Source organism: Sarcophilus harrisii, chromosome 4 (assembly GCF_902635505.1).
Source record: "Sarcophilus harrisii chromosome 4, mSarHar1.11, whole genome shotgun sequence".
Classification (NCBI taxonomy): Eukaryota; Metazoa; Chordata; class Mammalia; order Dasyuromorphia; family Dasyuridae; genus Sarcophilus; species Sarcophilus harrisii.
Genome location: NC_045429.1, coordinates 131452980 through 131465238, shown reverse-complemented (window position 1 = coordinate 131465238; position 12259 = coordinate 131452980). Strand labels below are relative to the sequence as shown.

Sequence of the window (12259 nt, the reverse complement as noted above, 5' to 3'; positions counted from 1 at the left end):
TTTCCACATGTATGTTTGAGAGACAATGTAACATAATGGGTACATGGCCACCTAAGAGTCAAGACAACCTGAATTCAAGTCCTGCTTCTGTCATACAATAGTGAGGGCAAGTCACTTCTTAGTGGCCTAGATGACTTATGTTATATAAGTTGGCAGATCAGGATTTTTAGAGAAGAATTAGTCTCACAAGAAGTTATTTTTACTAGTGAAATCATGTTGATTATCTAGCCCTCACCTCAGAGTTTTAGTTTAGTATGTGTTTTTTAGTTTTATTTTTGTATTGGGCTTTATACTTAATAGCACAGGGTATGTGTGTGGGAGGGGGTGTAAATGGATATATATATATATATATGAGAATTAAAATGAGTTTTTTTTTTTTGTTTGTTTTTCACACCTGTAAATTCCGTCTTTACACTATTTTTATATGAGAATTATTCCACTTTAAACTGCATTCCAGTGTTAAGACACTATCCTAATTAGTTATGGTTACATGGAAATTCTTTTTCATGTAATATAATTTTCTGTAGACTTGTATTTTTCTTTCCATGATGTTACTATGTTTTGAAAACAGAAATTGCTTACTCCTTCAGAAACTATTTAGTTTCTGTCCTATGGGTTTATAAATAGTTGAACAGCATTTTATTTTTAATCCCAGATGTCATTTGTATAGGTGCTTTTGAAGTCATAAAGGTCTTTGAATTCAGGCTTTCTCTCTCTCTCTCCCCCCCCTCTCTTTTTTTTGGGGGGGAGGGGGTCTGAGGCAGTTGTGGTTGTGACTTGCCCAAGGTCACATAGCTAGAAAGGATTAAGTGTCTGGGGTTGGATTTGAACTCAGGTCCTCCTGACTTCAGAGTCAGAGTGCTCTATCCACTATACCATCTAGCTGCCCCCAGGCTTACATTTTCAATGATAAAATTAAGCTGCCTAAGAAAGATTATAGCTATTTTTTGACTTGAAAACATTTGAAGACACTTTTTAACGGGTTTTATTTATTTAATCAGTATTATTTTCTATTGGGAGGAGAGTGGTCATTGTTATTTATATTATTTGGATTGTGTTCTCTTACACTAACATGAGCTCTTTCTTTGATGTGGTAGTAATAATTTATTTTTTATTTTGCACAGACTCAAATCCAGTACCTCAAACAAGTTCAGCAGCCTAGTGTTGCCCAACTGAGATCAACGATGGTAGACCCAGCAATCAACTTGTTTTTCCTAAAAATGAAAGGTGAACTGGAACAGACTAAAGACAAACTGGAACAAGCCCAAAATGAACTGAGTGCCTGGAAATTTACGCCTGATAGGTAAACAAAACATACTCCCCAGTCAAGACTTCCCTGACAGTCCCACTACGAGAATGCTATGGTGGGACAGCCAAGTACTCGTTTCCACACCAAGACTCAGACGTTTTGAGCCAAAAAAGCCACATTCTTATACTGTCCAGCTTGTAATGCTTAATGTAAAACTTACCAGATGAACCTTGTGTTTCAGCTTTTTCTCTCCTCCCCCCCCTTGCTTCAGAGGCCTGACAGCGTCGGACTATTCCGAAGAAGTGGCTAACTCCGAAAAAATTCCCTTTCTAGAACATGTAGACACTTTGACAAGTGTTTCTGTTTGAAGAAAATAGAGGGAGAAACAGAAGTCTTAAGTCTGTGGCACACTGTGTCTACAGACAGTTTGGAGGAAAGAAAACCTAGAGATTTTAAATCATGAATTGAATATGTAAAATTCCAGTAAAATGTAAAAATGGAATATGCTTCGCTCTTAACCTTGAGCCTAGTGACTTAGAGACACTAGAAGTCAGTTTTGCCAATAAGACTGTGGACTTCCTGCTTATTCTTTGAACTTCTGGGTCAAAACTCAAATGAGGTGAATTTTGCTATATCTATCTATCTATCTATCTATATATATATATATATATATATATATAAAGGGTTTATTTGCTTCAGTAGAGATGATAGGATCAAATAACACATACCAGTCATAGTTCTTATGCTTATCTTTGAGCCCATCTAGTTCGGGGCTCTTTTGTGGTGTTAAGTAATGGTTTGTTCTTTGGTTGCAAATGATGTAGATAATTTGATTTAGGACTGTACAAAAATGAAGGTGTAGTATCTATAGATATAAATTGTCTGCAGCATTATATATATAAATAATTTCACAACTAAACTGTTTAAGGTTATTGGTTGTGATAAACCTCACTGCATTATTTTTTGCAGTATTATGAGAACTATTACATCTCCAATCAATTAGGCACGTTATAATGGCAACTGTTCTTCAGTGTTAATGGGGATGTGTTTTTATTTCATATTGTACTGGGGCCTTTTGTAATTATTTTCTTGCCTTAAAATATGCCTTGAAATAGTTGTAATAGCTCAAGGAATTCTATTGATTTATTCTGTTGTATTTTGAATAATTGGGGTATTAAGGGCAGTTGGAAGAGTATTGTTATGCTCTTCAAAATGAAGGGGAAAGGCTTTTTCTCACTACTTAAAGACCTGAAATTGTCCATCTGATAACAGTCAAGGAGCTTTGTCATTCTTGGTACTTTTTGTCATTTTGTCCCAAAGACATTGCAGTATTATTGTGGGACAACTTCACTGAAAGCCTGCCTGAAGATTGGGGTCTCAATCTTGGAAATGTGGGCTGGCAGAATTTTGATGTTTTGTGGATTGGCAAAGGTCTAGTGTTCATTGCTAGCAAAATCCATTTGCTCACTTAGATAATAAGGTATTACTTCTTCATGTCTCCATCCGACTATCCTGGAGGTGAAGTTTTTTCTTCAGATCATTATAAATCACCAATTCAAGTTTTCATAAGGTGATATTGGATTCTAAGATGAGTGGAAGATAAATGTTCCAGCATATCCCAGCGTTTAAATGTAATTTTTATGAAAGGTGACTTAAGTTCTCTCTTAATCATTCAAATCAATTGTAAGTATCTTGAAATGTGTATGATTTAGGGAATTGTTATGTGGGGCAGTGGGAGGGCTGGTGAAGGGGGGTTGCTTGTATTATTTTCAGCAAAAAGAAAAAAACACCATGGTTCCAAACTCTTAAAAACAATCAAATCTGTGTTTGAAATTAGCCAATTGTGATAGCCATAGAGACTTTTGTATGAACTTTTTGCCATTAAAGGTAAAGGGCAATGATTTCAATATCATAGGAAATTTTATTGGTATGTATTTACTTACAGTAATATATGACTTTTTAAAAAATTGCTACACAGGTAACTAGAAAAAGATAACTTTGAGGTATACATTTTTTAAATTGCAGAATATTAAAGAGATTATCTCAGATTTTATTAATTATGTGATTGCCTTTAAACAGATTATCATTGGTTTAGCAATGTCTTGTCTTGTAGTTTAATAGAAATGTTTTTATATATGTAATTTAATTCTTAATTTTAAGAAGAACTTAGAAATATTTTCAGTATATATTCATGTGAAGATAAATTTTAGAAACATTTCTACTAATAAATGACGTGTTTTTTAATTAACCTTTTTCATTTAAATATTTAAGTAGCTGTCTCTCAAGTGGCCAAATTCCCTTTTTAAAAAGAAAAGAAAAAAATCAGTTAAACAGTATCATATGACATTATGAATCTTTTCAAAGTACTTGTTGAATTGCTTTTTGTATTTGATGTGTGAGTTGAAAAAGGTTACTTCTGAATTGTAAAATTATTCCAGAGATAGGATTTCTTTATCATATAGTCTCAAATATAATTCTTCTGAATTTAAGTTAGATGTAGTTTAATAGTTTGGGCATAATTAGCACTTCATAACGGGCAGCTCAAATACAATACAATGAAAAATCTAATAAAAAAAGAAATATTATTAAAACACTTCTAAAAAGATTCAAATTTCTTTGCATATCAAACAGCTCCATCATATTTTATAATACATGGAGTTAAATGTCATACTTAAAACGGAAGCAGAAAGAAATAGTGCAGTTGATTTTATATCATCACTTTATTTTTCATATGTTGACATCTCGGGAATAATTCTCGTTTCCACAAAATAGTCAAAAATACTGATCTTGCTCATTTCTTCAGATATTACAAGGAAAGCAGGTTGCCAGAAAGTATTTATGAAGAAAAATTTTATGTTCTCTACTTATGTTTATGACCATAACATCCATTTCAAGCATCATTTTTACTACCGTATTTTCCTAGTTAATTGTTAATTAGTAGTAAAAATTTAGGAACTATAACATTACAAATAACAGGTTACATTCTGGGTCAAGATTCTGCCGAATTTGGAGCTCTTAATGGCAGTGGTATGAGAAAGAATATTAAATAAAAATCAGATCCTTCCTTTTTTTTTTTTTTTTTTTTTTTTTTAAATCCAACAGAATAATTCTGCTGCTGAGTGTTGACTTAGTAGTTTGGCTATATAAATGTTTGTCTTTGTAATTGCTTTTGTTTTGTCTAAGCCCCAGTTGTCTAACTAGTTCATCATGCTTGAGAAAATTCAGTTAACTACTTGATATTTCACATTTGTAACTGAACATTTACTTGAACTAACTACCAGATCTGGCATTGGACATCGAATCAAGGACAGAGATCAAGTGGTTGTATAGTTCCCATTGTTAAGTTTTCAAGACTTGACTGGACCAGATGCCATTTGGAGCAACACATCTGGAAAGCATGGGAAGCCTAACGGAAAGACTAAAAAGAAGTGTTGGCACTGATTTTTTGGAATATATAATCTGTTTTAAGTTACTTTTCAGAGAAAAAAAATTGGGGTCAACTAGGTGACACAGTGGATAGCACTAGCCCTGAAATCAGGAGGGACCTGAGTTCAAATGTGGCCTCAGACACTTTACACTTCCTAGCTTTATGACCCTGGGCAAATCACTTAATTCCAATTGTCTCAGTAAAAAAAAAAATTACAAATTGAAAACATTTGATTTAATTTTGTAAGGAAAAACTCTGATTGAATTATTTTTAATAAACTTTTTTTTTTTTTTAATTTTTCTTTGCCTAAGATTTTTATGAGTTTGAAATGATAGCCATACCCTTCTACATTCAAGGTCTAAAAGATTTTTTTTAAAAAGGGATTTTGAATTTATATGATAAAAAAGTTTCATATTATTTGTTGCTGAACAAGGGGTTTTTTTTTTTGTTGTTGCTTTTTCCTCCCAGATTGTAGATGAGTTGCATTGAGGAGGATTTAGATTTACATTTTCTGGTGCTGCATTTTTGCATATAGTTCCCTGTCATGGTTTTCAGAAAATATAACTAGCCCAGTGTTTGGCACATACCCATTTTTTCATTATTGTACGAAAAATATGTCCCCTGGTCCTATCCCCAGGTAATTAATTTTGTATGCAGAATAAGTATCACAAACTCCAAATTGATCTATAGATGAGTTCAAGTTTAGGAAGAACTAATATACAAAAAAGTAATTTTAAAAATGTTAAGTTAGGGACCATGTACTTCTACTAATAGATTTTTTTTGTTTTAGGAAAGAGCCTAATGAATTACTTTAACCATCTTTATGAAGTGGATATGATCCACAAAAAAATATATGTGTTCCTAAAAGGTCAGGTGTAAATTACTTTAGAGTAAGGGGTTGTTTATATGACATTTTTTTTTTTACCCAATATAACCCTTTCCGCAGACAAACACCTCAGTGTGTGTGTTGAGACAGATTTTTACATTGTTTTCTTTAAAATATTCCTGACATAACTTATTTTCAACATCAAATTCTCCTCCTTCACTATTTAATTACCATTATCCACTAATCAGAATATTTTGTTAAATTTCTTGGTAGTGTCTTCTCATTTAGATTCTCAGGTACATATTATTTTTGTTAGCAAGTTGAGATAGAGATGAATGGATTCCCAATTGGATTTATTGCTGTGATATGAAAGCAAGAAATGGCCATTTTAGCCATTTATATTTGTTTTGCTTTCTCCTTCTGACATCAAGTAACTGAAAGCTGAAGATCAACATGCACGAGGAAAAAGTGGTAATTATAGGGAGATTTACTGTTGTGACGTTTAGCTATAATGTATAAATTATAATCTCTGGAAAACATTTACTGTCGCTATTAAAATGATGATCAAGGAAGATTACAGAAGATTTTGTCTTCATTTTGTGATGGATGGCTCTTTCCTTTGCAGCCAAACAGGCAAAAAGTTAATGGCGAAGTGTCGAATGCTTATTCAGGAGAATCAAGAACTTGGAAGGCAACTGTCCCAGGGACGTATTGCACAACTTGAAGCAGAATTGGCTTTACAGAAGAAATATAGTGAAGAACTTAAGAGCAGTCAGGATGGTAAGGGTTCACATTCTGAATAGTGTTTGTTTGAAAAATTCTACACTGGGTTTAAAAATCTGCCAGCTCAAATATAGTAGTTCAGGTTGCAGTACAGAATCATCTTCTTTACATAATGACTGTGTATTTGAAGGATGGGGAAGGAAGCAGGGAGCAACAAAAGGATATTTAAATTTTAGTTTTCTTATGAATACAGAGCCTGTTCCTTTCCTGTCCAAATCATTAAATGAATATACATGTATAGTTAAGTGCTTAAGGGAGGCAGAGCAACATATCTGTACTCTGACTAGTTTGTATAATTACAGTTGTTCTAATTCTCCTTTTCTTTAGCATCTATGGAGACAATAGAAATATATAGTGGGAAATTTCCAAGAATTGATTCTGCACACTAGAATTTCCATTTGAAATATGTATGAATTTAATTGGGATGAATTTCTCAAATGACATATTCAAATATATTATCTGATACTTTATTTCTAGTAAACATAACATAGTAAGTTTTATAAAGCTGTAATTTATGTAGCCTGCTAAAATTGAGAAAATGTTTATGTATGTGTAAAATTTTCCCTTCTAGAGCCTTTTCCCCTCCTTTTATCTAAATCTGTTTTATAACTAAATTGCAAATATTTGCAATTAATTGCAAATAATTGCAAAAGCAGTTAAATAAAGTTAGTGTATTTAGTGGATTTCTTAATTAGCTCTGCTTAAAAATAAAAAAATTTTCGTGAATTGGCTTATTACTCAAAATTTATGTTTTTTCTTTTAACCTATTTTTTAAGCATCTTTCTGTATGGTTTAGTAAGATGACATCAAATGGATCATCTATATAGTGTATATATAAAATATGTAATTGATCTGAAATTAACCATAGATAAATTTCAAACTTCATTTGACGAGTGTTTTAATTGAATACCCTTGTTTGAACTCTAGATAATAATATTGCTATTCTACTATATGAAACTTATTTTTAAGTAATATTAAAAGCAAATTTGACTTTCTTTGTACAGAACTCAATGACTTCATTATTCAGCTTGACGAAGAGGTAGAGGGTATGCAGAGTACCATTCTAGTTCTTCAGCAGCAACTGAAGGAGACTCGTCAGCAGTTGGCTCAGTACCAGCAGCAGTCCCAGGCCTCAGGCCCAGGTACCAGCAGGACTCCATCTTCTGAGCCTTTAGACCAGGGAGATGTCATGGGGAAAGACTGCAGCCGTCTGGCTAATGGACCAAGTAACGGCAGCTCCTCCCATCAGAGGACGTCTGGGTCTGGATTTTTTAGGGAGGGTAATACAACAGAAGATGACTTTCCTACATCTCCAGGGAATGGTAATAAGGTCTCCAACAACTCTGAAGAGAGAACTGGCAGAGGAGGTAGTAGTTACATAAACCAACTCAGTACGGGGTATGAAAGTGTAGACTCTCCCACGGGCAGTGAAAACTCTCTCACACACCACTCAAATGACACAGACTCCAATCATGATCCTCAAGAGGAGAAAGCAGTGACTGGGAAAGGTAACCGAACTGTGGGTTCCCGTCATGTTCAGAATGGTTTGGACTCAAGTGTAAATGTACAGGGCTCAGTTTTGTAATATTTTTCCAGCAACATTTTTATACAGTGTCATTTAATTTGGGAGAGGATACTGTCCAGAAACAATTTTAATTAGTGCATCCTTTTTGTCACAATTTGCCTTTTTGTGCAGTGTGGGGTTTTTTTTTTGTTTGTTTTTTTTTTTTTTCCTTGCTTCAATACCTCTGCCATTTTGGAAATTGTAACAGTTAATTACGTTGAACGTTGCTAAAAGGACGTTTGTGTAGGCTCAAGTTATTTTTATATGAGTTAATGTGAAGTTGAAAACGGAAATAATTTCCACAAAGTATAACACAATGATGTCTGTACAAATCCATGTATATCTAGAACCCGTGCTGTGTAAGGGCATTCTTACTCATACTGTTCTTATCCTTATGCAACATTCAGACTTGTCATAGTAGTTGTGGGTTTATGACTGCCAAGTTTGCCCAGTACAGTAGTTTTATCACTAAAAGTTGGACTGTTGATGGAGTCCCGTAGTAGTTTCAGTGTTAATTACAATTTTTTCCACCATACATCTGTGCATTTTCTCTTTAGGTGACTGAATGTTTAAGAAATTTGTGTGCATAGTTACTCAGTTTTTATGAACTGTTGTATCCTGTTAATGCAGATTGCTCTGTGACTCCACTATATCTTACCTGTACTGACCAAACCTAAATAAAGATTTTTAATAATGTAACTCCTTCATTAGTTGTTTTTTAGTATTCAGTACCACTGTTTTCCATGAACATCTGAATTCCAGTTTATCATACAGTTGCAAGACTGAGACTGAAGTTTGTGCTAAATCTAGGATTCTTTTAAAGAAGGACAATTACTATTTATGGTTTAATTTTAGTTCAGTCCAGCAAATTATGTTGTTGATACTTGTTTTGAATATTGAATCAATGCTATTTCAATTATATTTCTGCATCATTAATACTATGGTGTATGAGAATTTGTAATTGTGTAATATGCCATGATAGGGGAAAAAATACCTTTTCTGATCATAAGATCAAGCCTAAATAGTTTTTTATTTAGTGATTAGCCATCTCTGGTCACAGGTAAACATGGTTTTGGAACTTTTAAGTAATGGGAATATAACATCTCTAAGAATTTAGTTATATTTGGATGATTTATTTAGGGTACTTTAAAATGTATACTCTTAAAATAGTTGATTTAATCTTATTAGATTAACTGAAGTATTACAGAAGTTGTCAGGAAAAGTTTAAACCTAATAGAAATATTAATACCTGGTGTGTTTAGCACAATGAAAGCCCATTAAAAAAAAAACAAAACAAAACTGGTATATAAGTAAATTTTAAGTCTTAAGTGGTATGTAAAATGTTCCACTAGACTGCCTTGAAATCTTGGTATATATGTAACATGTCAAAATGAATTTCTTAGTATTCTGCACTTGTAATTTTCTTGTTTTATGTTTTAATTTTTAAAAGTAATGATTGGTTTCCCCAAAATATCCGATCAGAATATTGTGTTTTTAAAATAATTGTACTTGTTCTTGAAAACACTGATCCCCCTAATATATCAGTAGTGCAAGCATAGTAAATGTATTAGAAACATTGGATGTGGTAAATGTTGATAATTTGTTTTTACTAGGGTTGTATGCTTCTATTAATGAGTAATATCAAATGTAGATTCTTGAATGTTGTAGGAACTTTTCCCATGTAAATGCATCAATATAATTTCATCATATGAATTTCCTACATATGATCCAGAATTATCAAAATGGTTGATCAACTTGTACAAAGTATTCCTTATTCTCCAGATATAATTTTTCTTAGTTATAGCTTCATAGCTTTAATTTAAGATTCCATTAGTAGTCTTCAAATAAGCAAAAAGGATGCTTTGTCTTTAATTTTTTTCAATGTTGTGCTTTGCTTCTCTCTGAGGATGATGGAGAACAAATGACAGTGTCCTATAAAATTATTCTGTTGTGTTTCCTCTGGGAACACCTAAAGAGAAAAGTTTTATTGAAGCTTCAACAAGGTTAATTCAACACATATGCATTGTAAATCATTGAAATGGAAAGAAAATGACATTCTGTGAGACTTTTCTTAGGGAGGGCATCTGTATCTTTTATGTGTGCCTTTCAAGAAGAATATTTTCCTCCTGTGATGAGTTGTTACAAATTCTACACTGGAGGTTAGTTACAAATGAACATTTATATAGCTGAACACTAAGGAAATTTCAGTAATGTATATGAGGATTTACTTGGCTTTCTATTCATTATACTAAATTTTATTTTTAACAAAGTAGTCTATGATTTCTTGTCTCCCTTATAAACATATCAGCGAAAGCATTTTTTTTACCTTAAATATCTTTTGCAAAGTATTTCTGAATAGAAGGAAAGAATATGCCTTTGCCAAATGTTTTTGCCATAAGTGCTAGCATAAAGATGAGTAATAAGGTATGAGTTTAATAGGCAAGACATTTTGGAAGTTGTTAATTTTTTTTAAAAATGTGTAAAATAATTGTGACCAAAGCTAGAGTACTCTTTTTTGTCTACTCTGTGGTATGACTGGTCATGGAAATCATTCAATCTCTGAACAGTAAGTGCATTTTTCTAATGCTTTTTGTTTGACTAGAGATGTAAAGAAAAACAAGAGATTTAAGAAAGCCCCAAAATGAAGTTAAATATGAATATTATAGGTCACGGCAGATAAATGACATGGCTTGGACATGGGTAGTTTTTGTAGAATAGAAAGGAAGGCTCCAGTGGCAGAACTTGAGAACTCAATGGAAAGTAAGCTAAACTGGTGGTAGAGGAATAGGATGTTTAGAGGAGAAAAATGATTTTAGTATTTCCAACAGCAACAGTACTAATAGATATATGACCAGTAAGCCAAGCAATTGCAAACACAGATGGTAAATGCTGGATATGTAAGTTTAGAAGAAGGTAGGAGATGAAACCATCAGCGGACGAATTTCCTTGAAAGGAAATAGATTGGGACCAGTAGGGGACCTAGGCTTAGAATCCTGAGGATGCTCTCACAATTGAGCAAGAAGGTGAAAAATTACCAAAGACAATTACTAGGGAAGTAGAATTTCATAAAACTCGGGAGAGGGAAGAAAATGGAGTGGGGTGGTCAAGAAGAGTAAAAAGGCATATATATTAGAACAGTTAAAATGATAGTTTTGCAAAAAGTTGTAGAGGGAATTAGGAAATGGGACCTTTGGAATAGAACACCTAAGAATGTTATAAAAAGTACAAAAATAGGATGATAGAGAAAATAGCATAGCCAATATATTGTTTTTTGAAAATACAAATGGATTTTTAAAGCCAGTGAGAAAAAGTAGGTAGAAAAAAAGATTAAAGATGCTAAAAAGAAGTGGGTGAAAGCTTTTCAAAAAATTGCAAAGGAAAATGAGGAAACTTAGCTGTGAAGGGACTAGAATGACCATTGGTTAATAGGGTCATAAGATTTGGGACAGATGATGGGGTCGAATCAGTACATTCATAAATTCATCCTATAGAGTTGAGTTTATCTAGGGCCTGTGAAAGGTATCATGCGTCAAATCTTTGTTCTGGCATTTAGTAGTGATATGTATCACATAGAAGCAAAGAAAATAAAAGAATAATGATCCTTTGATCAAAAGACTAGACTTTTAGGAATATCTAAAGATCAGGAGGGTGAAATAAGATGCTAAGTTAAGTGTTGAAATTATTAATAAAATTTATAAGGCTTACAAATCATCCCAAACCTCAGTAAACCCTCTGAAGTGGGTGCTGTTCCTCTCAGTATGTTCAGAAAGTTATATTCATACCTTGATAGGATATAGGAAAAGTAGGCAAGCCCAGCAAGATAAATCCATTCTATGAATGATGTAGATGATTTGAAGAGTAATAATGGGAAATATTTAGTAGGATTGTAGGGAAAATTGCTGTCAAATTCAAGTGATAATAAGGAATTAACCAATTAACTTTTTGATGTGATTCATATATAATTTTAAACGGCTGTAAGCAGGATTTGTTGCATGGTAGAGATGAAGAGACATTCTCAAAAAAAACAGAAGCTGAAGAATGGAATTGATGTTGAAGGGGCAGTGGGGAGCATATTTTTAGTCCCATTGAATCAGTAACTGAAGGAAATGGCATCTTTGAAATCAGTTTCTTAAATGAAGATTATTCAGAAAGACCACAAAAAAAGGCTTATTTCTAATTGGAATTGGTGAATGAAAGTATCCTCAGGCAAACCACTTAAATATCTCTGAGCCTTAAATTCTTCATCTGCAAAATAGGGATAATCTTTGCATTATCTGTCTCGGGAATTGTTGTGAGGAACCAAATGATCTAACATGTAAAAAACTAAACTGAAAAGCACTGCTGTTTTTCTTCCTTATAGACATGACCACAATTTAACATTTTTAGTGTTTAAGTAAATGTTGGGGAATG

General features: G+C 33.0%; 1 protein-coding gene across 2 annotated transcripts in view; it reads left to right on the top strand.

The window, feature by feature from the left end:
* WTAP (WT1 associated protein) overlaps window positions 1-8549 on the top strand; it is a 36673-nt gene extending 28124 nt beyond the window's left edge. For both annotated transcript variants that reach the window (XM_031937544.1, XM_031937543.1), the window contains 3 exons: window positions 1125-1303; window positions 6128-6282; window positions 7290-8549. In XM_031937544.1, coding sequence (XP_031793404.1) covers window positions 1125-1303; window positions 6128-6282; window positions 7290-7870 — 915 coding nt within the window. In that variant the 3' untranslated portion in view covers window positions 7871-8549. The remainder of the gene's footprint in view (window positions 1-1124; window positions 1304-6127; window positions 6283-7289) is intronic.
* The last annotated feature ends 3710 nt before the right edge of the window (window positions 8550-12259 follow it).